Source organism: Pseudopodoces humilis, chromosome 25 (genome assembly GCF_049639895.1).
Source record: "Pseudopodoces humilis isolate 2021_Gansu_Grassland_sample_001 chromosome 25, ASM4963989v1, whole genome shotgun sequence".
In the NCBI taxonomy this organism is placed as follows: domain Eukaryota; kingdom Metazoa; phylum Chordata; class Aves; order Passeriformes; family Paridae; genus Pseudopodoces; species Pseudopodoces humilis.
Genome location: NC_142224.1, coordinates 6609779 through 6637427, shown reverse-complemented (window position 1 = coordinate 6637427; position 27649 = coordinate 6609779). Strand labels below are relative to the sequence as shown.

The 27649-nt window shown below is 44.9% G+C and overlaps 1 protein-coding gene across 1 annotated transcript in view; it reads right to left on the bottom strand.

Moving 5' to 3' along the window:
• Positions 1-73: 73 nt before the first annotated feature.
• KMT2A (lysine methyltransferase 2A) overlaps positions 74-27649 on the bottom strand; it is a 39847-nt gene continuing 12271 nt past the window's right edge. The window contains exons 6-36 of the mRNA XM_088066920.1: positions 27105-27169; positions 26215-26586; positions 25540-25613; positions 24519-24647; positions 23557-23670; positions 22289-22435; positions 21939-22034; positions 21038-21158; positions 20158-20271; positions 19631-19815; positions 18863-19036; positions 17952-18062; positions 17619-17692; positions 16945-17138; positions 16529-16635; positions 16248-16385; positions 15563-15721; positions 15155-15272; positions 14996-15074; positions 14575-14735; positions 13739-13924; positions 8832-13131; positions 8445-8525; positions 7872-7936; positions 7336-7506; positions 6709-6783; positions 6263-6437; positions 5771-5878; positions 5239-5322; positions 4731-4860; positions 74-4367 (exon numbers count right to left, since the gene is read on the bottom strand). Coding sequence (XP_087923046.1) covers positions 4092-4367; positions 4731-4860; positions 5239-5322; positions 5771-5878; positions 6263-6437; positions 6709-6783; positions 7336-7506; positions 7872-7936; positions 8445-8525; positions 8832-13131; positions 13739-13924; positions 14575-14735; positions 14996-15074; positions 15155-15272; positions 15563-15721; positions 16248-16385; positions 16529-16635; positions 16945-17138; positions 17619-17692; positions 17952-18062; positions 18863-19036; positions 19631-19815; positions 20158-20271; positions 21038-21158; positions 21939-22034; positions 22289-22435; positions 23557-23670; positions 24519-24647; positions 25540-25613; positions 26215-26586; positions 27105-27169 — 8383 coding nt within the window. The 3' untranslated portion in view covers positions 74-4091. The remainder of the gene's footprint in view (positions 4368-4730; positions 4861-5238; positions 5323-5770; positions 5879-6262; positions 6438-6708; positions 6784-7335; positions 7507-7871; positions 7937-8444; positions 8526-8831; positions 13132-13738; positions 13925-14574; positions 14736-14995; positions 15075-15154; positions 15273-15562; positions 15722-16247; positions 16386-16528; positions 16636-16944; positions 17139-17618; positions 17693-17951; positions 18063-18862; positions 19037-19630; positions 19816-20157; positions 20272-21037; positions 21159-21938; positions 22035-22288; positions 22436-23556; positions 23671-24518; positions 24648-25539; positions 25614-26214; positions 26587-27104; positions 27170-27649) is intronic.

The window sequence follows — 27649 nt, the reverse complement described above, 5'->3', positions numbered from 1 at the left end:
GTTCCCATGCCTTGTGAGTGTCCTGGAGAAGTGGCAGCTCCTTAGTTCTCAAGAAGAAATGGAGAGAGCCCTCTGCAGCAATAAACTTGACATGTTTATTAATTAAACTATCACTTAAATAAAAAAAAGTGCATAGAAAATAAACATGTTTAAAAACTCCTTTTTTTTTTTTTTACAACTATGTACACTTTTTATTTTTACATTCAGTCTTTTGCAGAGCTTTCAGCATTTTTTTTAACTATTAAAGTATTTCCTTCTTCCCTGTGGCAGGGAGTTAACACTGATGTACTTCAGACACGTTTCCTCTTTAAAAAAAAACAAAACAAAACAAAACAATCAAAAAAACAGAACCAAAAAACCAAACAACCAGTAGACTGGAAGAACACAAGAAAAAAAAGTTGTTATACATGATAAGTTGTCAAGAAATGTATTTCTAGAACATAACCTTGTCTTTGCACAGCTTATTTTTTTTTGCTTTTTTTTTTTTTTGCTTTTTTTTAAACAATTATTCACCTATCTGTAGTTACTAAAGAGACTGTAAGTTCAATAAAAGAAACACCACAAGTATAGTTCTCGGCTGATAGACGAAGCTACTGTACCTTGTTAAAAAGATACCAGGAAAGCACAGAGCACATTTTTCCCTATATGTAGGTGGTACCCCAACATTCATAACCAAAACGAGGAAGGAAAGGAAGAAACCAAGTTGTACAAGTACTGACTGTAACAAGAAGGGCCAGGAAAGGCAGAGCCACCCGCTCCCAGCTTCCGGCCCTGGCTGCCGGTGGGGAAGGAGCAGCAAGGCTTTCCCAGAGCCGTGAGCAACTGTAACACAATCCTTATCTATAGTGTTAAAGAGAATTAAAAGCCATGAACCGATACTGAACTAGGCTTCATTACACGGTGCATTACTATATTAGTTCCTATATATACTGTATTTATAGTTATAAAAAAATTTGCAAGTGTTGAGAGTGGACCAGTGTATGGGTGAATGGCATGATTCTGCACAAACCGTCCTGCTGAAGAACTTGATATTGCTTTGAAATGAAAGAAAACCAGAAAGAAAAGATACCCAGCCCTTTGCAATGACCCGCTTCTCCTTTAAAAAAAAAGTCGGTTTGTAAAAAAAAAAACAAAAACAAAAACGCCCTAAGGTTCCTTTTTTAATATTTTCAGATACCATGATCTGTGTCAGTCCTTATAAAATATACATTCATACACGGGGAGCTGGGTGCTCCTGGCCAGCCCGGGCTGAGGGTGGGTGGGCTCAGCTGCCCTGGTTGCCCCAGCCCTGCTGCCACTTGCCCCACGGGCCCGGGCTGGCCACGGCGGGTGCAGCTCCCTGGGGTACAGACAGTTTCACTGGCCACAGCGGCTCCTGCCGAGGCAGCCGCAACGGGAATAGCAGCAAAGCGGGCAGCCCGCTGGCTCGGCTGGTCCCGGTGGGAGGAGGTTGCCTGGCACTTGGATCTTGGGGGACTCCTGAGGCACAGCGCTCCCCTCGACCCTCCTTCCCACTTCTCCCCATGTGGCGTGGCTCTGGGCAGTGCTTCCCAGTGGAACGTCCTCCTCCTCCAGGAAATCGGGAGGCAGCAGCAGCGCAGGGGGTGAGAAAGTGTAGCTGAGCTCTGGGATAAATTCAGGGGCTTTGCCACGGCGAGGGCTATGCCCCCGCCCCGTGTCAGAAACGGAAGGAAAAGGGCCAAGAGCAGCTGTGCCCGGGGCCATGGGGCCCAGATCCCCTGGGTGGGCACTCTCTGGGCTCCTCAAAGTATGTGCGTTCCCAAACTGTCAGTGCATCAAATCATCTCAGTAACAAATGCAGCGTCAATGTGACTTTGCTTTCAACAGTTACCAACAAATTATCCTCACACAGTGCAATAACAAAAGGAAATAGGCAAGTTCCAAACCTCCAAGCGCTGCTTTTCCTTCTCAGGGCAGAGGAAGAAGCCTCAAGACCAGAGAGGTGTGGATGGGGGATGCCCCTTTGAGAGACCTAGGGAGTCAGCAGGCACTCCTGGTCCCTTCCCCACCAACTGCCAGTGCCGGTTCAGAGTAGCCCTCGGATACATCAGCTCCAGGAAGAGTAGCTCCTGTAACGACTGCAACCTAACCACCATGAAAGCTTGCAAAAGCGAGGGCGCTTTCTGCTTTCCCGTCTGTGCAGAAAAACCCATCTGCCTTCGAAGGACAGACTGTGGCAGGAGGTGTGTGTCTCAGACTGGCCACCCAGCAAAGGGGGAGGCCAATCCAGAGTCAGGTCTCATCCTGTCTTGCTCTTCCTTTTTAAACCCATGCAGGATACCAGGGCAGGCAAGGCAGAATCAAACCTTCTGCACAGGTCACACACTGTCCTCCCACAGAGCCAAACTCATACCGTGCTGGGCAGCTCACCCTCCTGCCCCTGTCCTTATGGGCAAATACAGTTTAAGGTCCAGTCAACCCTCCCGGAGACAGTTACTGAAGTCAAAAAGGCAGAACAAGAGTAGAAAACAAAACTAAAGCAACCCCCCCACTGGAGAAAGGCTCAGACTGTTTCCAGCCAGGTATTTCCTAGAACCGTCCTATGAAAATAAAAAAATCATTAAAAAGAGATTCTCTTAAATTAGGATAATACCACTGTAAAAAGCCTTGTCGTAAGTGCTTTCCCCTATGAAGTGCTTCTCATAGAAAAATATACAAAATATATTTACATTTATAAAACCTTAAATACTAAACTGTAAACAGAACAGAGCAGAATCCAATGTTGTCACTGTCAGGCTTGGGTCTCTCATTTGTCTCTCTGGTTTTGCTCTGAGGCACAGACCCCATGGGGAGGAGGACTCAGACTGCTCCAACCAGGATAGTAGTGTCCCTCAACTTGGTCAGATCTGGCCTGGCTCCTCATCCACTGTGTCAATGCCTCCTGCGTTTCCTATGCGTTTCGGGATGCTGCGTGGACGAGGCTGGCTGGCGCTTGGCCTTGCCTTTGCAAAGAACTTTGGCTCCGTTTTTGCCCTTGCTGTGTCTTCTGGGGAACACAACATGACTACACCCAGACAATTGACCATGACAGGCACCTGGCTGCAGGGTCACTCTCCTGCCTGCCTCCCACAGGCCTGGGCCATTGTGGCACAGCGGAGAGAAGGTGTCCCCACAGCAGTCCTTCCTAGCTCCTGCTCTACAACGGTGTGCAGCCAAGGCTGGGACTGGCTTGCACTCCCCTTCTCTCTCTAGAGACCTCTGTCCAGTTCCTTGAGACATTGCTGGCTGGCTGTGCCAGGAGCTTGCTGGACAGAGGAGGAAGCCAGCTGCTGGAGACAGGACCCAGAGGACCACTTCCCTCCCACATAGCTGCAGAGGGAGAGTGTTGGTGAACGGGAGCCTTTGTTGGCAAAGACTTACAGTGCCCCAACTGTTAGCACAAGCCCTCTTTGCCAAAGAATGCCAGGAGTTCCCCTGCTCTCAGGCAGGGATTTCAGAGCAAGATGTCAGCCAAATTCTTCTTGTGTCTAGTTGTGGGCTGCTCTGTTCTGCTCTCCTCATGAGCAGCCGAGCCAGCCCCCCGCGCCACAGAGCAGGCAGCGCACCTACTCCCACTCACACATAGTGTTTTGCAGACGTGCAGTCCCAAGGGGCCACTGGTGAGGCACAGCCCTTCTCCCCAGGAGGCAGGCTCAAACACTGCACTACCCAACCACTGACTCACCCCTAGGAAGGAGAGCTCTGGCCAGGAGACAGAGACAGGGACACGACCCATGACTGCTGCCCTGTGCCTAAGCCTGGGGTGACCTCCCCTCTCCTCTCCCACTCATTAGCCCCACGCTGAGAAACAAATATGGAGGCGGGGGGAAATGAGAATAGCAAAAACATAACCATGCTGAGGATCTTCTCCAGCCGCCCATGTCTCTCACAAGGGTGAGTGTGCACATGCGAGACATGAAGATGTGGACTCGGACAAACACAGCTGCCAGTCTCAGGTCCCTGAGCCCAGTCCATCTTCACTCCTGCTTCTGGCCTCTCTGTCCCATCTGAGTGGCCGGGGAGGGCCTCGCTCACTCAAAGCTTTGGTTCACCCCAGGCCCTGCAGGGCTCACTTGCATCTCATGGAAGTTCTAGTTTAAAAACTTCCTGCACTTCTTGGCACCGCAGTTACAGGGCAGTTTGTTGCTGGCGTCTTCAATGGGGAACTTATAGTCATAGGTGAGCTCTTCCCCTCGGTAGATTTTGCGCATGGCAAAGATGACGATGTGTTTCTGGCCGTCGATGTTGATGACCCGGGAGTAGCAGTTGGGCTCACAGGAGTGGTTGATGAAGCGAGCCGCATTCCCGTGCATGGTGGCATCCACCACCTCAGAGTCATCAATGCGGAACATGTAGCACCCAATGCCCTATGCAGGGAGGACAGGGGAGGATTAGTGCAGGCAGAGAGGCAAAACCACCCCAGCACACAGCCCAGCTCTGAGGATAGCTCGGAGGCAGTGTCTGTAGTCTCTCTCCACTGGGCCTCACACACTCCTGCCTGAATCATTTCATTCCCACATTCACTGAGACTAATCTGAGACCTTGTCCAGATCACAGAAGGGAATGAAGTACCTCTAAAGCTCCAGCAAGAATGAAAATAACCCAAGAAGTCAGTAAATACAGTTTGAGATGTTTCCAACAGAATTTTCATATAGGCCTGTCCTACCTTCACAGCCACTTTCTAGCTCTCCCAAACTCTTTAAGAACATCCACAAAAACGCAAAACTCACCTTACTGTCGTAGTATTTCTCTCGTTTGTCAGTGAGGATGGAGCGAATGACATTGCCTGAATATTCGATCACCATCTCACCTGCATCGATGTTCCTTTTGCAGAACAGACCCCGGCCATGGATAGGAGACCTAAAATGCAACAAGAAAAGAGAATTATTTCAAACAAGACAAGCAAAGTTCAGGAACATCAGATTGCAAAGGCTGCAGAAGACAGGCTGTTTGTGACAAGGACCACAGTGGTACTGTTAAGCCTTCTCTAAGGGAACACTAACAAGAACACCACCAGGTCACTCTGCCCACATCTGAGCTGTTGCCAAAGCAAAGCCAACAAGGAGCAAGTGGTCTGTGCTGAGGATTACTTTTCAAATACATAACTTGGGCAGGGAGAAGGAAGAAGGGAAAATCCCCAGGTCTGCTTTTCCCCTCAATTTTGCAGTCTGGCTTCACAGGTTTCCAGTTTCCACCTTCCCCTCTCCTATGGGCAATGGTACGAGAGCAAAACCGTACCTGTAGACACCAACTGCCTCCTTGGAGGTCTTCTTCAAGTGCCGGAAGCGCATGGGCATTGGCAGATCCATACTGGTCGCCCTCCTAGAACAAAGGGGCACTGCTAAGTGATGACCTGTATTTGAGACTGTGCCATGTTATCTGTGCCAGATAATCTGGGGCACTTTCCAAGATAGAGAGATTTATAGATTGTGATACTGCAGCCTACAGAGAACACAATCAAAATTAATGCACTGTTTTAATATATATAGATGTAAAAGATAATTTCCTCCCTTTCCTCTTCAAATTCCCATCAGATTGTTTTACATTAGCAAGGAAAAGAAGCATTTGAAGGCAGACCAGGCTGGTGGTTACCTTCAGCTGTCACTTCTCTTGTTTTTGCAGAAGTCACCTCTAGTCTGGCAGTGCTTGGCAGCTTTCAATGTTTCAATGTCAAATACTCCTCAAAGCACACAACCCTTAAAGCCAAATCTGCTAATTTTAACACCCTGACACTGTTTTCGCCTTGGAACCTTTAAGCTCTGCTGCATACCGGGCTGATTTCAGCTGCACTTCTTCCTCTTCCTCATCATTTGGGTTGTATTCTGGTGGCTGTCGGTGTTTAGACGCCAAGAAATTAAACATATCAAATGCAGATTTCCTGCAATTTAAAGAGACCAAAAGGAGTTTGTTTTACTGACTTAAAATAAACATGGTGGCCACAACAGTCTGACATGTTTACTGCCTCACACCTCCCCTACTCTGCCCTCTCTTAAAGCCCTGTGCATTGGGGTAGACACAGCAGGTTCTGAGAACCTCCAGTAACAGCCTCAGCCAGGAAAGCTTTGGTAAACCAAGGAAAGGGCCACAAAGTGGCACAGGAAAATGTGCAGAATTTGAAGATGCTGAAGAGTTGATTTTCATGTGCCAGTTAACACTTAATGGAACTTCAGTGCTGCAGAGATTTGTTGCTCCTGCCCTGCCACAGCATTAGTTATGGAGCCAAAGGGCCATTAACCCCAATGCTGACAAGGCTCACACTTGCCTCAGGTGGACTTCAGCCCGAGCAGAGCCATGTGGGTTTAAAGGAGGTTCATTGGCCTCCTCTGGCTTGTGAAATCTGAACTTGTAATTGTGGCAGTGCTTCGCTCCGTACAGTTGCTCTATCAGGAACACAACAGTATCATGGATAATCCCCAACATCCTCAGACCATTCACACCTGGAACAAGAAATAGAGCACAACAAACACTAATTACGAGTGCAGACTTAGAGCAGGAAGATACAGGAGCTTGTCACAAAGAGCTGGGACACCACACAGCAGTCACAGCAGCACTGTATCAGCTATTGCATTCTATGTGACAGCTTCTAATCCTTCCATTGGGAAGAAATTCCCCTCCATAAAGCCCGCAGCAGGTTAACTGGAACTATTAAGACTCTAAGACCCTCATGAAAGATCTGTTTGCTCTCCCGTGCTCAGCGCAGGCCGTTACCTGCAAAGGACAGCTGCTTCAGGCGGGCATTCGAACGGGCCTCTTGCACCTTGTCAGTCAGCGACTTCCAGGCATCTGCAGCACACACACAGGTGACAAATGGTGACAGGGTACCCAAGTGCTGGGATACTCATATTTAAATAAACTAATTGGAGAATATGAAGTTTCCAACTTTCCATAGGCCATAAATTAAGATTCTTGGATCCAATTGCTTTCATCCTCTTAAAAATTCACAGTGGCATAAGACAGGGTGTTCAGTAATAGGTCTGGAGGGAAAGTCTGGACACCCAATACTACCTCTGGGTGATCCACACAGCCTGTTTCTTGACAAACTATGGTCCAATACCGTTGGTCAACTGATTAAAAAAAGTGTCAGTGATATATATATATATATATATATATAATGGGTTACAGAATCTATTATGTTGCAAAATAAAAAGAAAAATAATAGCATACAGACATTATCAGGAACTAGGATTGTTCTAGGGCTATAAACCAAGAGATTTCTCTTTCTCTCTTTTTTTTTACATCTATAAATAAAGCAAGTAAGAGGTCCTCAGAAGTAATAATTTTACTTCTAGTAAGGACAGCTAAAACCAGTACAACCCAACACTGTGTGGGTCTTACCTTCAATGCTTTCTGCGCAGATCTGAAAGCCATCATCACTAGAGATCTCAAAAACCAAACCTTTTTTCGGTTTCTTCTCACCAAGACACTCTTTCCTCTTCTGTTCTTGCTGAAGCCAAAACATAAGAGGGGAGCTGAAAGTGCTCTCTTCTTCCTCGAGAGCTTTTGAGCCTAGAAAAGATGGGAATTGGAAAGAATGATTTTTACACCTGGTGTTCCACAATTGAAAATAACTTACTGACTTGCCTTTTCACCAGCAAATCCAGCCAAGAAAAAAATTCTGGAGAGTGTTGCAGTAAGAGTGTGAAATCTCAAGTGCAGAAATTTTCACAAACTAAAAACAGAGACAAAACTATTTGTCCAAGTCCTACAAACAGCAAACAAACCTCTGCTTCCCTTATAGCAAGGATAACACAAGCTAATAGTTCTGACCCTTTTCCTGACAGAATGACAAACGTAAAAATCAAATCTTCAGACATCACTTTCCCAGTCCTGGAGAATTCTGAGACTAGGTATTTTTGAAGAAAGTAACATACCTGCATTTTCTTGCTCATTTATTGAGTTCTGCGTTGATTGAGGTTCTGGGACCACAGCCAGTTGCCTTGGGAGGGAAGGAGGAGAACATGGAGAAAAATAGCTAACAACCTGCCTCATTTCCTCACCAACCCTGAGCAGCAGTCTTAGACAGATACAAGAACCTTTTTCTAGATCAAATGTTCTAACATAAATTCAGTTGGAAATGAACAAACAAAAAGATTCCACTCAGTAGCATTTCTGTTTGCAGCCTCTAACAGTCTGTGGGCAGCAGCCTAATTTCACACAGCCTGTGACCTGCTTTCCATGTCAGCCCCACTCAGGAATAAGGTATAGGCCAACACACAATCAGACACTGCTGAATGAGCATCTCCTCAGCAGGCACTGAGCCTCTCAGAACTACACTCAGCTTAATGCAAAATGGTTCCATATTGCATCTAAATGTGATTGTGCATTCCCTGCTGAAAGCTCCACAGGCATTTTAACTAGGAATGCCAGACTTCCTCCATTCTCCATACAAACGCCCTTCAGCTCAAGCAAGCAGAATCATATAGAAAGGTCTGTTCATCCCTTACCCTGCAGACTGCCCATGTGGATTTTGCAACGGCTGATCAACACTGGCTGCATCCTGCGCATCTGCCTTCACAGCAGGAGTCCTGGAAGAAAAAGATTTGGGAACATTCAAAATGTCTGCCAATTTAGGTGTGCCATAAATGAGACTGGAAGGCAGGAATGGATCCACTGGGAGTTGCCAAGGTTGATTTGGCAGTTCTGCAGAACTACACAAGCAGCAACAACAGCTCCTAAGATGCAGAGAACCAGATCATGCTTCCAGTACATCAATCAAAAGTTGTACTTCGCAATTTGCCTTGACTTGCACAATTTGCTGTAGAAACTAGTGCAAGCTTCTCTCATACTGTTACAAAACCTCAGGGATGAGCAAAACCAAACTCTCCTCTTACCCTGTAGCCAAGACCTGGGGTACAGCAACAGTCCCTTTTTCGGGAATGTGAGCTTCAGTAGAACCAGCCCATGCGTGAGAAGTTTTGTGCTTCTTCCCATTCCCTTTGTCTAACAATGGCTGGATGCGTTTGACTTTTGGCTTCATTTTCGTGGCACCCAGCACAGAGCTACTTGCAGACTGCTGGCCAGGTGACGGGGAGCCTCCTGGAGATGCTGAACTGGCATGCATCACTGACGAGGAAGCCTTGCTTTGTTCAAGTCCGGTATTGTTTGGAACATCGACCAGCTGTGGAAAGCTTGACAACTGTGTCGTTGCCGAAACTGTGCTAAGGTCCAGCTGGGAGGATGCAACCCCGGGTTTGTTGGCTAAAAGCTGTGTCATGTGCTGAAGCTGGTACGAGCCTTCTGGGTCAGCAGACGATGGAGCGACTGTCATGCCCATTGTCTGTGCTGAGGGTAGAACACATATGCTCGAGGCAGCTGTCATGGCTGCTGTAGATGGAGTCTGAGATGCTCCCAGTTGAGAAAACATCCCAGAACTTGGTGGTAAAGTCATGTGCTGCTCCTGAAGACCAAGGCTTTGCTGACTAGCTTTGATCAGGAGGTTGCTTATCGGACCAAGGTCCCCCAATAATCCAGGGCTTGTTAACGTTACAGAACTTTGTCCCAAAACGTGACCAGGAACTGACCCACCAGTACTAGGGGCTGCTGTGGCCTGCATGGATACGACGTTCAGCACCGAGGAACTTGATGTTAGGCCTGATACAGGCCCTGCTGGGAGGTGACTGGCATCTGCACCAATAATGCTGGGAGATGTGCTGACTGCAGTAGTGGTCCCACCTTGCGGGAGCAAAGATGCTTGCTCAAAATACATGACCCCAGACTTTGACCTTTTGATAATATTAGGAACGGTTCTATGGGATGTTGAATTCGCAATGGTTCCCAAATCCAATGGGTGGTTAGAAATCTGGGAAGGAGCAAAATTAATTAAGGTCATGTTGGAGACCATATCAGAAGGAGCTATAGCAGAAGGGGTTCCAGAAGGAGCCAGCTTCTTGTTCTTCCGTGACTGCAGACGAGAGATGGGCCGTTTCTTGCCCAGGGCAGCAGCTGGTGTAGAAGCAGCAGTACCTAGGTCTGTCCTCTGACTAGCTTCAGACACTAAGAGCTGAGGATCAGTGGGTGGCTGCACCCCGATTAGAAGACCTGGTGAAGGAGTGCTGATGTTTGGTGGGAAGCCTGTCTGAGCAGGTGTGGAGAAGGGATGTATATGCTGGTGATGCGACATGGGCAGTAGACCCTTGCTCGTGGGAGGGAATAATGACTGCGATGGAGGCAAGCTCGGATTCAACCCTGTGGTCAGCGTGAGCCCGCTCCCCATGGGCCCCAACACTGAAGTGTTGGTTTCCATCACACTCTGTGCAGAACTAACAGAAGGTGTTAACTGTATCTTTTGGGTGACACCGTTGGGAAGAGTTTGGAGGACGTACAGGGGCTGCATGTTTTGGTTAACTACCAGAAGTTTTTCTGCGGCTGGCTTGAGGTGGGGTGGTGTTGTCTGCACCGCAGCATTGGAGATTTGAGAGGGGCCAGGACTGTCAGTGGAGTTTGGCACATACTTCTGGCTCTGGAGGGGAACAGTAGGTGATACCGGCACCTGGATACCTGGAGTCCCGCTGTTTCTTGTTAAATCTTGGTTGCTGCCATGTCCTTGCTCGACAGGGCCACAGGCTGGGCTGGCTATATGCTCTGCATCTATGTGACCCTGGATGAAGTGATCAGGAGTCATGTGTCCTTCGGGGCTTGGGTCTACTCCTGGACTCAGGAGAGCTGCATCACCTTCCCCGGAGGCAGATTTTTCTGTGACTGTCACTCTCTTCTCCCCAGACTCTGTGGAAGGCAAGGCAAGCATTGACCTCTCTCCTGAGGAGGAAAGTGAAGACTCCGAAATGACAGCAAGCCTGTTGTGATTTTGGCTGGGCACCGTAGGGCTGCGAGTGGTCAGAACAGAGAGATCGGAAGGAAGCTCCAGTGGCAATTCAAACTGCTCTTCTGCTGATATGGAGGAAGAGACACTGCTGTCCACTGGTTCAGTGGTGGGCAGCTGCTGAGAGAACACCTCAAACAAACCCATATCCTTTCCACGGTTGCTGTCAAGACCTAAACCTTCTCCAAGGGTCAGGAGTTCAGATGATGAGGACTCCGGACTTTCTCCCAAGGCCTGCATAGACGGTGTGTTCTTCAGCACAAAGTCCATGATGTCTGAAGGGAGTATGTTCCCACAGTCATCACTGTTGTTATTGTCCGAGTCAGATTTCAGAAGTTCTGTGTTGAAAGTGTCCAGCAGGTTCTTGTCGGCAGGTGTACTTGCATGAGCCCTGCGGCCTGTTTCCAACGAGCTCAGCTGCACTTCCAGAGAGTCCTGACCCTGAGCTTTAACCCTGCTCACAGGGTGGCAGTTATCAATCTTGGGGTCAGTTTTGTGGATGGTGGAGCTCTTGGTGACTTGCACTTTCTCACCAGCTTCTTCAGCTCTATCCAGCTTTAAGTTCTCTGTCCCATTCTCTTTGCCACTCCTTTTAGTTACCTGGCTGACTTTTCTGGTTGTTGCTGTGACACTTGTATCACTTTCAGTTCCATCATCCACACCGTCTAGCTGTGAGATTTTTGGAAGATCACACTGCTGCTCCTCCTCCCTGAATAAGCTATGGGACGTGAGCCTCTCCTCCGTGTTTGAGGAAACCACCGTCCTTGTGAAATTGTAGTAGTACAAGTCGTCTTCATCTGATGTGCTCAAGTCATCTGCTCCATCCACTTGTCCCTCTGCAGACCGCTTCCCTCGCTTCTTGCCAGCCGAGTTACTGTAGAAGGGAATGTCTTCCTCTCCATAGGACCTCACACCATACAGAGGAGTCAGTCCAAAGAACATATTGGATCTGGCCCGAGCACTTCTCCTTGGATACCTCCGCTTGTATGAGCCTTCTTCTTGAGCTTTAGCGCCATCCTGAAGCATCAAGCTGTTATCCTGAATGGCCAAATTTTCATATGTGTTATTTTGAGATTCTTGTGTTGGTGCTTCATTTGGACTTCCCTGAATTGCAGGGTTCTCTTCTGGGCCTTCTGAAGCTGAGGAGGGCTCTGCCAAAGCAGTCAGGTCTGCCCCTGCAGACTGAGTTTCAGCATCACTTTCCTGCTGTGCATTTTTAGACTGGTTTTCGCTTTCCATCTTGAGAGGAGTCAAAGTGACTTTAACAGTTCGTTTCCTGGGTGCCTGCGATTCCTTAGGGGCTGCTTCGACCTGCACTGCAGACCCTCTGGATGGCCCTTGTGAAGATGGAGACTTCTCACCAGCTTTTTCAACAGGAATATTATTACATAACCTCTGGGTAATTTGTTCAGTTGCCAAACCCTGATTGCCGAAGTCTGGTTTCAGTTCTTCACTGCCTACTGCTTGACTTGTCTCTGTAAGAGATTTCAGGGAATGCTTCTCTTTAAAACTGTCTTTCATTAACTTTTTGCCTTTCTGACGTTTATCTCTGGGGGCAGCAACTACCTGCTCACTTGCTGCAGGAGATCTATTGTTTACTCCAGCAGCCTTCAAGGTTTTTGCATCCATCTCATCAACCACAGTTGTTTTCTCTGGCTGTAAAGGTTCCATGTGCTGATCTCTCTCTTTCCTTGGGACTCTCTGATGTAAAGGTGGAAAGGGTATTGCTTCTTTGGAAGAAAATGATCCTGAACACTCTTGAAAGGTTCCTATTTTACTCATTTCTGTGCCTGATGAACTGGTTGGCTGAGTGGACACTTTGGAATTTCCTCCAGAAACAAAAGTATGAGACGAATAATCAGGGTCCTTTGAGGTTTTCATTTTCTCTCCCTTAGAAGGTGCACCTTTGGCTATTAAATCTGAACTGCTGGAATGTTTCCCTTCTGTAGGCTGAGATGCATCCAGCTGGTAAGTTTTATTTCCAGTTGCAGCCACTGTTTTCTGTGAGCCTGAACTGGTAGAGCAACTTTGAAGTGGAGCACTTGGAGGACCTGTGCTCACTGACCCCACAAAGCGGTCAGTACTTCTGACAGTCGGTTCATGTTCTGAAGAGGCTCCCATGCTGGAAACTGAAGACACACTGTGCCTCGAGTAAGTGTTCCCAGCTCGTGTAGGGGAAATCATCCGGAGTTTTGATTGTTGCTGTGACAAAGAAGAGGTGCTGTGTCTCCGAGAACCAATGCTCTTAAGTCCTGAGGATAGCAAAGGATCTCCTACTGTCACTATTTCATGGGTCACTGGGGTAGGACTTCCTGAGAAACAAAAGCAAGAAATACTCTCAGGTGATCTTAAACCTTCACAGTGAATGCACATCCAATTCCTTCACACAAAACACAAGAAATTAAAACCCAGCAAAACTTTTCAGCTAAACAACACCAACACATGGTATTGATACTTTAGACAGGTGTTAAAAACCTGATACCATCACCCAGGATTCAGCAAGTTTGTATCTCAGGGTTTGGTACCTCAACTTTAGATGTGAATTTTCACCTTCAGTTTCAAAGAAAACATTAGTCAGAAATAACTGCTGAATTACAATACCAGATTTTTGAGTCTCTCTGGAAAAATACTGAGATATTAAGTCCCTAACTGATATCACAGTGCTTCTGGCTCACAACTACTATGTGGCACAAATCCTGCCTCTTCCTCATCCCAAGGGACTGTTTGTTTTAGCTGCTCATTTCCCTGCAGACCTTCTCTACTGTGTATTGTTAGAACTTTCCTCAACCTATTGCCATTTCACTACTTTCTCTAGAAACAGTAACTAAACACATTCTGAAAAAAGCCAAGAAAGACAGGAACTAAACCAAAAATATTTCCAAAATAAATCTTAATCAAAATCAACAGTACTAGAAATACCTGCAGAGGGTAATGGCCTTGAGCCAGGAGACCTCTGTGCGGATGGGTAACTTGGCGCCCTGATCCTGGGACCCTTTGAGACCACTGGATAGTAACAGGAACTAGAGGTCTGAGAATGCAAGGGACGATCTGGTGATGGTGGGTTTACAATTTCAGGTGTATTTCGGGTGTCTTTTGGTAGAATTTCTGTTGTCATATAAAAGAGAAAAAACAACAGTGTAAGTCATCACTGAGCCCTAAAAGCTACGATCTGATCAAGTATATACTTCAATCACATTCCACTTGGAGAATCAGGGTATTCGTTAAATAAACACAAAGTCAAAGATCTGACATGAGATAATGCCTGGTTCCTTCTTATAAGAACGTTTTCAAATACTTGTTGCAATTGCACATCTTACACATGAAATTCCACTATATATTTATATAGTTTGAGATCCTATGTTAACTATGACAATGACTATAAATATTTTAAAAATCTTTCACAGCTTTACCCTTGGATACAAAAAAGCAATTTGGAAATACAGAAGCACAATATAACCATTCAACATTGTACTGAACAACCCCCTTACTACAGACTAACCAACATTTCAAACACAGTTTGAAGTTTTAGGTCACTAGAAAATTCTCTGAGTTGTAGACTAGAAACTATCCCTGCAGCAGTGTTTGTTTGGCTCAGGTTTTCAAAATCAGTAGTACATCCAGGAGTTTAAAGTCTTAAGGTGCTGTAACATGGAAGTCTGAATTGGATTCTTGTCCAAATTTAAGAGATTTGGTTTAGGAGATGTATGGCAAAACCATACAGAGAACATACTTTTACAAAGTCCTTAAAAGATTACCTGTAAGGGGAACTGGGCTATGGGCAATTGTTCGATTATCATCATGCTCTACAGTGCTGTTGATGTCAGGTTCTATGACCGGAGGTCGGCACTCCATGATCTTGCAGGTATACACACAGCGCTTCCTGGCATCTGTTGTGCTCCAGTACACCCTGGAGCACCTGGAAGATAATTCAAACAAACCAATTTACTCAACAGTTGAGTAAACCTTGTTTTTGTTTTAATTTTTCCATTTCTCAAAACTACATTGGCCAAAGCCCTCCTGGCAGAACACACTGCACACCCGGCTTAATCAGAGATTCCTCAACAGTGTAGGAAAAACTACAGTCAATTTTCCCATATGTTACTTCAGTGCTTGTTTGACATGGAATATACTGAAAGACATCAAACCTTGAAACAAGAAACAAAAGCTTATACTCACTGATAGCCAATGGGAAACAACTTATCTTCACAGTCTGAGAGGTCATTCAGAATTCCTAAGCAGTCTATCGTCATTGAACCTGAGCAGAGAGAAGGAACAGTTCTGTGAACCAGATTCCAGCACCAAAGGTGGATCAAGTTTCCAGAGACTAGATCATACCAATCATCATGTGGATGTTCTCTGGTTCCAAGCCACTAAGAAATTTTCTTCTCAAACTGATCCCTTCGAAGTCCACAAAAACTCTCCTAAGAACTTCAAACCCATTCTCAGGAACCACCTGGACCAAGAACCAACAAAACCACTTGTTAATTAAAGAACCACCACATGAATGCTATGCAGTTTGTCCTACTTGATCCTCAGTTTGGTCTTTCGGTTTTTGAATTAGCACAGAGCACCACTTGCCAAACTTCCCCAGGCTAGTTATATTACTGACTTCTTTTTAAGAGCAATGCAGTCCAGCCCTTGTTAGCAAGAAACATGTTGAACATAAACTTCTAAAAAGTGCTCATAGTTACAGGCTAACACCACCTTAACAGAGTGAGGCACAGAGTGAAAGAACAATCTTACCTCTCCTTTGATCAAGTCACGATGCCTCTGGCAATAAACTTTCTTATCATCCAGAAAGACACAGTTCTTGACTCGTGAGCACATGAAATGATAGTTACTGGTACAGGAAGTGAGGCAGCAGCCTACTGTGGCACCTGACTTCTGGCAGAACTCACACCTCTGCAAGAGCAAAAAGAAAAACACAAAAAATTAATCTCTTCTAAAACCATTGCTGTTATCAGCTGGAGTTCTTTTGCACAGACAGAAGTTCAGAGTAATGCTTGATCTCATGCTTCATTGCTGCTCCATTTCACTACAGTTAACTCACACACACAAGTGAGAGACATGGAGGAGGAGGTGAAAGGAAGAAGAATCCCTCACATGGAACAACTTTTCATTTGTGGACTGGTTCTTCCAGGCCTTTCCCAGACTTTCCTGCCTGTGCTTCATATCCAATCCTCACATTTGCAAGCTTCACTTAGTCTCCACAATATTTCTGAACTAAGCAAGGATAAAATAACTTTCCATATTTTAGTCAGAACTAAACTAGAACTTTTAGTCAGTTCTACTATATATAGTGTTAAAAAGTACTGCAAGGAAAGGAGAGAGAAGAACAAATGCACACAGGGCATCTTTAAGCTGGGCTCCCACGTTGTGATTCTAAATCAACATTAAGTTTAACGAAATGTTGTTTGTTTGTACCCACCAGCTGCTTTCCCCGGATCACAGCCATGTGCACATTTTTCAGAGAACCATCATCATCTTCAAACACTTCTGCTGACCACAAAGCACAGTTCACATGTGTCCATTCGTTTTGGCCAATATAGAGAAGACGTCCAGCATCCTAAAAAATGGAAGGAAATGTTCTTTTCAGATGTTCTAGAGAACGCAACAATGCACAAAACCCATCCAGCCTATCCACAGTGCCAAATCCACAGCACTGCTTAAGTGGGCTCCTACAGAAAGGGGAATGGGGCAGATACTCACGTTAGCACTGTCATCACCGTATTTCAGGCACAATGCACACTGCCTGTTGTCTTCCACATCCGGAGGTGGGTTCAGTTCAGGACTATCCTCTCTGCTTCTGTCAGAGCCTTAGAGTTAAAAGAGAGAATAGTATTTATTCTTGAAATTCAGGGTGGCAAAAAATCATTGAGAGAGACTGTCAGTAAGTGAACACGGTAGAAGACTTTTCAATAGTCAGCTTGGAAAGCACAGCACATGCCTCTGCACAACCTTCATTCTGGGGAAAAGAGGTGGGTGCAAAAGCATTCTTGGGTCCAAGCTTGGCTCAGAAACATCACATATGTTACTGCCTCTGAATGATTTCAGGTCACAGAGGCCTCAAAGACAGCTGCATTTTCTGGGTTTGGGATTGGCAATCCTGACATTTGCTCTCTTACCAGAGATGGGAGGTGTAGGAGGATGTAGGGGAGTTGGTGAATCTGGCTCTCCAGGCCCTTTCAGTTTTGGAGCTGGAATGATTTTCTTCATCAGAGGGGGCTGTTCAGTGCGGTTGTTCTCTTCACGCTCCTGCCATTGAGCATAATTATGGTCGAGCGATGGGGGCAGCACCGCATTCGGCAACATACCGCTGCTGAGATGAAGCAAGGAGTCAGTGTCACACATGGCTGCACCAGGGGTCCTTATGCCCTGCCTACCAGGGTCTGCCTATCTGACATCCACCCCCCAAGCAAAAACTCCATTAATTACCTACACCCCTAACATGTTCCCCACCAGTCACATTTTAAGGTTTGTGATGCGGCTGTCCGCTTCTTTGAAGCGTAACAGATGCAGGAGGGCTACCCCAAATGGGGGTGTGAGAAGAAGGAGAAGGAAAGAAGGTGAGGACTGACAAGCCACCACACACAGTACACCTAGTTCTAATTAAGAATTTTGGTTACTCTGCTTAAAACAAGGAAGCGTGTACAAAACATGGGAATGGGATTACTGTGTAACTTCTTAGGGGAAAAAACCCCAGAAATTCCAACCCTGCAAACAGGCTCTTTCAATACATTTTGCTCAGCCAGCTGGCAAACGGCAGGGTGTCGCAGCTGGATACAGAACAATTACTTACTTGCTTGTTACTTTATTTGGCTCCCAAAATCTGGACTTTTTTACACTGAACCATGGAAAAACACGCTCCATTTGCTAAAGGAAAACAACACCCCATTAGAAAAGTTAGACAACATACCAAAAAATTCAAAGACATTCAGCTGTCTGAATGTACAGCATGTACTGTAAATGCACAACTAGTAACATTTCATTAACATTAACAACTCTGACAATGTACTATTTTATTCCTGGAAAGACCCAAGCAGGGCTAAATGCGGTGGCCCTTTGGACTCCAACATCAATAAGCAGTGGTAGGATACCAAGCAGATTTCAAAGTAACTGTAGGCCAGCTCACCCGAATAAAGAAGGACTTGACCATGCTGTTTGCTTTCTTAATCTCTGGCTGCCCACCATCAGCATTAATGGCTGCTTGAATTATCTTCACGACGTCATCACTAAAATCCAACTGTAAGAAATCCACAAAGCTTCACATTAACACAATTGTCTTTTGCACAGCTGTACCACCCACTAATTTTTTAGGGCATCAAGTGAACATTCAGATTCAGTAAAATTGAACTAGAGCATCAACTTAAAAGCAGAACAGGAATCTGGCTGTGAAGAAGCAAGCAGCCCTCTAGATTTGCAAACTGGCTGGCAGAGCTGCTACACCCACAACCATTCACTTCAGCTGATTGCTGACTGGTCTTAAATCTGCAAGACTAACTATCCCAGAAGGATTTGGTCAAAATCTGGCACCACAACATTTGCCAAGCACTTTGCAATATACAGGGTTCCTCAAGATTATGAATTCTCTAGGAAGAAAAAGAGAAAAAGGCTGCTCTGTGCAAAGAGAACTGATTTGGTCAACACTAGCCTTTTCTGTAAATGACCTCTGAAGAGATCAACCCTCCACCCATGAATCCTTAGTTTCCAGGTAACCAACTGCAGCAGGGCTATTTGGCCAGACCTTCAGTCAGAATTTGCATGGTCAGGATGACCTGAACATTTATCTATATAAATGTCTGACTAAGTGCAAATGGGGTCTAACCAAGTACCACTGCTGACTATAGAGAGCCCCACAAAAGTGTCAATTACTTGTGTCTGCACCAATACTAACCAGCACCAGCCAGAACTATTTTCAGCAGCATGATAACCTGCTTCCCTCTTCCTAAAGAAAAGGCTTAAGCTGCTCAGTTATGAAGACCATATGGAATAAAGCATTTCACAGTGTCTATTAACAGAGTGGAACATGACAACTTGACATACCACAGAAGTGTAACTTCCTTGATCCATTTTTCTTTTCACTCCTTCCAGATCAAGAGGTTGCTGTTCCTCCTGTTTACTGACTTCTGTTAGGACAGGAGGATCGGGACCCTCAGGAGAGCTTCTGGATGGGATACTCTCTTCTGTCTCAGGATTTAAATCAGGCGGTTTTGCTGCCTGTGAACATCAGCAACGAGACAGAGGGATGTTAACTACTGAAATGCAGCTGCTGCATTTGCTCCTGAAGACACACTTCCAAGCTCATTTACTGGTCCAAGGATTCTCGATAATGTGAAGGAAAGGAGACCCAAGCTCTGAATTTCTGTCCAAAATGTAGGAGAAACAAAGGAGAGCTCTTAACCAGCTTTCTGCTGAGACCTCTAAGGTGCACCGCAGGACAGAGCCATCAGGCATAAGGATCACACTCATTGCTCAGAAGTCTTATTTCTGAGTGCATATTTCCCGACAAAGATCCCATTGTTCTGTCAGAAGACCACCTTCATAATGACAGAGCTAAATCCTCCCATTCCTTGAAGAACTTCACCCTATTTTTCTTTCAGCTTCACAAGCTGTATCACAGATACCCATTTCCCTGCATCCAAAGAATCAACAAAAGAAAGAAAAAATATAAATAAATCACAGCGCATGTTGCTCCAAGTGCGATGAAGACAATTCTGCAGTATGAGGCACAGCAACACCTCTACAACTCAACTGAATGCTATGTACACTTGAAGCCAGAGAAACACCAACAGGGCACAGGCTCCAGCTTACCTGTCGATACCGCAGTAAGTGGCTGGTAGTTCTGGAATTCAACAGGGCTGTTAAAACCTGCTTCAAGGAAATCTGCAGCTCCTTTTCCAGTGCCAGACGCCATTCTGCAGGGTGCTGCTCTGTACAGTTAATGCAGGTGTATGCAACGCTCTCGGGCAAGTTGGAGAGTATCTCATACATTTCATCTGGAGACAAAAGAAGACAAGGTAACCATCTGAACTGCTTTACTGAAGGATACAGGGAAAAATCCCTGCCCTGCACTTACTGCCTAAGTGACACTTTTTATTTAACAAAAGCCCCTTGTACCTTGTGCAGCTAATTGAGGGACACAGCCTTTGAGGAAAGTCCCGTGCTTTCAGGATGTCATTAGTATCAGCACTGGTTTATCTGCTGCCACTCTACAGGCATTCTTCAGGTAGGTCACAAGTGAGCATGTTAAAGTAACACTCTAGTAGAAAGGTCCAAGACTTGATTGCTTTGGTCTAGTCACCATCCCATGCTCTCAAGGGGATGAAGGATTTCCTTACCAGAAAGGTTTTCACATTTGGAGTGGACCCAGCGGTCACATTTCCCACACTGCATCATCTTGCTCTCATAGTCGTCATCATCATAACATTTGTCACAGAGAGGACAAAAATTTCCTGCAAACAAAAGGGGATCTTATCGGAAGTTTGGATGCCAAACACATCTTTAAAGGTTGTGTGGTTACTTACTGGTGTGCTAAGAAAGCAGCTACAAACACCCCCCCAGGTAAACTGCCAGCACAGTCCCCTCTACTGTTACAGGCTACAAAAAATACCTTCGGAAGACCACCAACTACTTTAGAATTCCATGGCTGGACAGACATTTTATGGGTGTGGAGAGACTAACAAAATACTACATGCAAGAGCAAAATGAAAGGACAAAGAAGACACATAGGCAAGAAATTATATGGAACATTCAAGACTTTCTATCCTAAGATTCTTCCTCAGAATGCCCTCTGAGGTTCAAAGGCATCATGTACAGCAAATAACAAAAGGAATAACTACTTTAGAATACAAACTTTGCTTTTAAATTGCTTCTAAGTCAGAAGTATCTTAAAATGTCTTTTCCTCAACTGCTATTTGAAACCCTGGTCCAACAGGTGTGCAATAATTCCTTTAGATGGCAGAGTGTTTACATGCTGAAAGCCCCAAACTCTGACAATAAAGCAGTGGTGACTTCGGTGAGCCACTGCACAACCTGAGATCCTGGCTTTAACATTTAACTGTTATGTGCACTTTCAGGCTCAACCACAACCAGCCTGCACTGCTGCCCGGACTGTGCCAAGCTCAGGTGCCACGCTAGCCTTCTGCCCACTCACACTGGCTGATTCAAACCCAAGCAGCTAAAGAAGCTTCTGCTGTAAAGAATAACAATGTTACATACCTTTAGCAAAGAGTTTGGCACAATCATGACACAGGGAGAAGTCATGAGACCACTGTGCATCCCACCCTTTGCCGGGTGTTGTTGAACCACAGCTCTTGCAGCGAACACATTTGGTACATATCTGGAAAAATAATTAATGGAAGAAATTAATGTGCTTTCAACACATTTCATAATTTTTATTATTTCATGAGTGCAGAGATGTTACCCAACAGAACAAGGAGTTTTAAATGCTGAAACTTTCACTGAGAAGAACCAAGCTCACTTCCTTCAAGGTAAGATGGTGATAATGCAACAAGAAAAAGCACTTAACCAAATCACAGTATCAATTTTTGTCCTTCATATTTATACTGAAGAAAATATCACCTTTCCCTCACATAAAACACATGTAGCTGTGGCATTTCTTCTGATCTAAAATATAGAGTCCTATTTCAATATTTTTTAAACTCTGTACACTGTAGAATGAAACATGTACACAAAGTCTTAGTAACAAATACACCACAGGCACTTGTTTAGAACAAAAGCTTGAAAGACACAAATTAGCAAACTAATCCAAATTGTCTCTCAATACCAGTACCAATGGGTTTGTTAACAAAGTAAACACTTCTGTTTTAAAGACCTTCTTCCATGTTATGGGACTACAACCAAAAAACTTACTATGATCTTATGACCTACTATAACTGAAAAAAAGAGGTAATATCTTTAAAAATTTTGCTTTTTCAGAACATCTTATCAAATAGCCATCTCACTATTTATTTCAAAATGTATTGTCTGACACAATAGGCACCCTGCCTTGAAGAGATGAGGAACTGCATCAGAGCAAATCACCTGCAGAGGTCTGCTCCATGGCATTACTGTCAGTCAACAGATTAATTACCCAAAAAAAGAAATTAGTATCCCTCACCCAAACTTTCTTTTTCTTGGTGGGTTTTGTTGGGTAGTTGGGGCCCAGGCACTCCGGGTGATAGCTGTTTCGGCACTTGTTACACTCCAGCAATTGCTACAGGAATAAGGGAGAAAAGCATTGGTACTGACACCCTGCAAAAGGATACAAAATTCTGGACTTCTTTATTTTTTTATTGGATCCCCCATTCAGGTTATGAGAAAGAAGCTGCAATGGAGCAACTCAAGAGGCCTCCTCCCCAGCACACAGAGTCTCTGCTCCTGGCACATGCTTGCTGGCCAGCCCCTGAAGCCAGAGGCACCCTGGGAGCAGTGGGGGTGCTGCTGGGTCTCCCAGTGGTTGTGGGGTACCTTGGTGGCCTGGTGCTGTCTCCCACAGACGTGGCAGAACTTGCAGCGACGGCAGCACCAGTTCTCCAGCTGGTCTTCCTGGGGTCGCTCGCTCTCCTCCAGGCAGAACTTGTGGAAGGGCTCACAGCAGACCTGGCAATATACAAACTGCAAGGGGGGAGAGGCAGGTTTTAGCAAAGCAGAAACTGCTCCATGTTCCCAAACCAGCCCCCTTGTGCTCTGAACTATTTTGAATTCTGCCTTACAACTGACAGAACAAGATTTTAGGAGGGAAACTCTGTACTTCAGGTAACCCAAATACCTACTGGATACCCCACAGCCATCAGGATTCTGGTACACGTTATCTAAGTGCTTTGGGCATTGATAAAGGCCTATAGGGCTCTTCAGGATCTCCCTCCTTCACTTCCTCCCTGTATTACAAGCCAACTGCACCACAAGACACACTTGGTGCATGAAGCAGGGACATGCAAAGAGTCTCTCCCTCTGTTAGCCCACCTTGCCATTACAAAGACGAAACTCTTCTAGTTTCTCTGTATCCTGTACAAGGATGGTTGTATGAGAAAAACAATCACCCTCAGAGCACACACACTGCAGGTTCACAGGGGACATGGGAATCGTTTGTCCCCTGGGGGGCCCTGACTGAGAAGGGGATGGCTCCATGCCCCACAGGGCCTGTGGACCTCAAGTGCACTGATGTCCACATCCAGAACTTAACCCCCTTTTCCCCTGTCCGCTCATCAGAACCCAGGCCCTCCTAGAGCAATAGCACCCAGGTCAGCTGGTCTGAAGATGCTGAGAAGGCACCTATCTAAACCTGGAAATGCATTTAAGACATCTCAATCCAGCTCTTGAGGCAGTGCCAGAACCTTTCCAGTCATGTAACAGTCTGCAGCTCTTGGCAGGTACAGACACACTTGGAAAAATCAAGGCTGCCTAAAAAATCTTTAGCACCACTGGGCAGTCTTTCTTATTTCAGGTTAAAAGAAAGCAAAGCTCCTGCTTTACATCAGATGTGAGTTCCAAAATTTAGAGACATGGGTGCTTTCAAAGTTCCTCACAACACACCTCCAAAAAAGTACCGCTGAAGTTTCCAAACTGATTTTAAATACATTGCCCTTTAGCATCTTGGGACAAATTCTAGCAAGGACAGATTTACAGGTATTATTTTAATTTCTTCTGGATTAAGGTGAATATAATTTTTATTTATTTGTTTTTGTAACAATACAGTGCTGTAATTAAGTCATCAACAGCAGAACACAATGCTTTACCTCCACATGTCCACTGCTGGCACAGAGAAAACACACCACCCTGGGAGTAATAGGTACCGAGGTGACGATGCCTAACCCACCCATCTCCCAAACATTCTCCACTTCACAGTCCTCCTGAAAGTACAAAAGGACACATCACCATGCAGAACAAGGCAATACAACATCAGTACAAAATGCTCACGCCACTGCTCAGTTCTGGGCCTGTGATTAAGACGCCTCAAACTGAAATAATTTCAACATCTACCTCAGTCTACTTTACAGTGTATTCTGGGAGTCACACCTCGGCGCTGTTCCTGCCGAGAGCACTCAATGGCATGCTAGAGCCTTCCTTCTAGGGAAAGCAAATCTAAGGAACAGGACAAGGCTTTTCACAATGGCACAAGTATTACTAGAAGTGAAATTTCAGAAGAATTATACTTTATTAAAGCTCCATAGTTGTATAAAACACTTATGAGATCTCACTATGATCTCCAGTATCAACATTTATAGATGGACTGAAAAATTATTAGGAAAATATTTTATTATTATTTCAACACTGTTATTCAAAAACGTACATGATTTATCATTAAAACCCCAGATATACCCCAAACGTTGTGAATTACAAGTTACTAACATTTTCCCCAAATCTTGTTGGCTCAAGTTGTGGTAAGGTTTTAAAGTTCCATCTTAATGGAATAATTCTTCATAAACCTCAAATTCTTGCTCATCCTCACACATTGACAGTTAAGGTTTTAAAGCTTTAAGTGTTTCTTCATCCAGTACTCTAATTATAAGAAAAAAAAGGCATAACAAGCTTTTAAAAATCAACCAAGTGACTTGTCATGAGGCTCCTGTTTTGCAGCTTCCTCTGAAAGGTACCAGACACACAAACTCAGCAGTTACTGCCAGCACTTTCAGGGGACTCTAGTTCCAGTGTTTAGAGCCAGGGGACATTCAAATACTTAAAACATTTTGTCCTCTACCTTGAAATCCACCCGGATTCTGTGGACTCCATCTGTAGGTGGCTTTTGCTTGGAACTGCTGCCGTTAGTCAGAGTGCTGAGCAAGTTCAGTGTGCTGCTCTCTGGCTTGCTTAGAGGAGGGGGCTTTTCCTGGTCAAGCAAAGGAGCCTGCATTAATCCCAACTCTGGATGTTAGAACTCAACCAGCAGTTCCATCCAATACCATAAATAATTCACAGACAAACCCCCAAAACAGCACAAAATTAATGAGTGTTACAAAGCTGCAGGGAAGTGACCATTCTACAAACCATTCCCTAAGAGCATTCCATATGCAGTTACAGTCCTAATTCCATGTACCCTACCAATGTTCTTTCATCAGAGCATGGGCTGGTGTTTGGATGCAGCGGGGCAACTCTAGATATAAACAGGCTCTATTCACTTCTCCCTTAGGTTTACATAATGTCGCCCTGAAAATTAAGCCTTCTGATAATGTTTTCATAGTTTTAGTTACTTTCCCATGAGAGTCCTGTAAGGATAAGTTGTTTATCACATTCCTTCTAAGAAACGTCTTTTGATGGACATTTTGCATGACCAGTGTGCTTGGGAAGGTGATAACTTAATTATCCAATCCCTGGTCATTGTTGAGAATCTATAAATACTGGAGTCAGAGAATAAAGTCACGGGGTTTTTGTTCTGACACTGAGAGTGGTCGTGTGAATCATTTTGTGTCCTTTAGTGACAACATAAGACAATTTCTTTTTTCCATGATCGAGCCATTTCTGACAAAGGTTGCTGCATTTTTTATGGAAAAGCTAGCCTCCACCCTCCAACACACAAATCTTAGATACCAAAGTAACATCTGAACTGAATCTTAGGCATAGGCCACAGTTTTTGCTACCCACATACTGCCACAAGGGAAAACCTAACATTGTTAAGAACTAAATAAAAAAATCTGCAGAGGCTTAAGCAATATGGCTCTACTTCCTAGACAGAAGTTCCAGGTGCTTGAAATTTTACTGACTATATAAAAAACAGTATTCACCTTTTCTTTTGGTTTCTGTTTCACAGGGAAAGTTGGACGGGGAGCAATTTTTTTCTGTTTGCTTTGTTCTGTGCCTAGGAAGGGGGGGAAAAATTATGAGTATTTCAAGAAACTAACAGCCACCTGTAGAGAAGAAAAGGGAAAAATATCAGCTGGGTAATGTGCGATGAGGTTTAGACTAGAACTTTTCCACCCTCTTCTGTGGCTGCGCCTCCCCAGCTATGAGCAGTTTCTTTGAAGCAACACTAGAAGAAGAGTTTGCTCTGCTCACAATCTGGAGCATTGTGGGTGCAAAGCCACAGAAATCCCAGAGCTGCCTGGCTGGTGACTGCTCACACTGCTCTGCACTAAATACAATTGTGGACTACACTTCTGTATCTGGTTTCACATTCAGAATGGGAAGTTGACAGACATAACAATACTGCAAATACACTTCAAGACTGCCACAAAACTATATGACTCAAGAGTCCCAACCAGGATAGCCATCTTTCACCCTGCCCTAACATACACTGTGGCTCAATAAAAAGGAAGCCAGCTCTAAGCAAAATTTCCAAAATAATCTGATGAGATTTCAACACACCATAAAGCATTCATCAGATTTAAAATGCATCAGCTTTTAGCAATATTGTTACTTAACATGACTCAAACATATTGAGGATAAATAGTCCCATTTACCTATTTCTGGCTGGGGAGTCTGCTTTTTCTTGGGCTCAGAAGTGCTAAGTTTAGGTGCTTCTTTTTTCAAAGGTCCTGAGCTTGATGGCTGAGAAGGAGGGAGCTGGACTGGCTGGGAAATCTGCTTGCCAGTCTTTCTGGTACCAGATGCAGGGACCTGTTTGGGCTCTGACACAGGAACGGAGGAATTCCCATCCTCATGCTTTTCCTCAACAGGCTTACGGGCAGGCTCATTGCTCTTCTTCCCAGAATTGTCTTCTCTTGGTACAACAGCCTGAGGAGTTTGTTTCTGTCCAGAGTCCAACTGGTTTTTTCCAGAATGGCTTTCTTTCTTCTCATTTGTCTTGGATTTCTTCTCTTTCTTTTTTGCAGCTAAGGAAAAAAAGCATAGATAAAGCAACACAAACAAAACGGTGTGACTTACAATTATTTGCTGCTCTTTTGAAACAAGGATACAGACACGTTGATTCAGAACTTTGTCATTCTGTCATACAAAAGAAAAAACTGTACTCAGAAAATAAATTTGGCTTGTACTTCAATCCATGTTCTCTCACACCTTGGGCCCCTATTTGCAACAGCAAGAAGCAACACCCTCCTGCAGTAACACAGATTCAGAGCTGAGAGCAGACTTTGTGAGGAAGGAAAAGGAAGGAAACAAGCCAGTCCTGTCAGCACTAGTGCAGTTCTGAGAGACACTGACATGTCCAATGTCTGTCAGTACTCACATCTCTCCTGCCCCTTGCACCTGCCACCAATAGTGCAGGTAGGTTGGCTCCCAGCAGAATAACCTTTATAAGCTTAGTGTAGCTAAAACAACAGCACACAGAGCGAAACCTATGAAAAGAAAACTTCTCTCTTGTCCTATACTCAAGGCAAGTCTTTTAGCCTACCTTTAGCTTGCTTCTGGAGATAAGCTTTTGAAGGCATCCACTGTAGATTCTGACATTTCCTCATTCTAAAAAAAAAAAGAGAATATGTCATGATATCAGAACAAAGATGCAGACATTAAGAGGGCAGTCTGTAAATACTCAGCCTCAAAAACTGAAAATAACATTATTAAGACACAAGCTACTTTTGTTCAGACAAAACCAAGTACTCTTGGAGTGGGACTGGATTAGGGGACCAAACCTTTTGCTAACTTTATTCAACTTTATTCCCAATTTGTCTTATGCTTGGCATATGTTTTCTGTAGACTGGGCCAGGCTTTGTTTCTGCCTCCATTCTTGTAGCAGGGCTCATGGCTCTGGCTCATGCTCATGGCTCAAAGCCTGGGCAAAGCTGCTGAGTGTAGGACTCCTTCCAGTCTGCAGAGTGTTCTCACACAGCAATTCTCACAGCAAGGCTTTATAAGTAGCTCTTATACCACAACAATCTACTGGTGCCACTTTAGCTGCTGTCTTTTCAGACAGTTTATCTAGTCTGGTAAAATAATGCA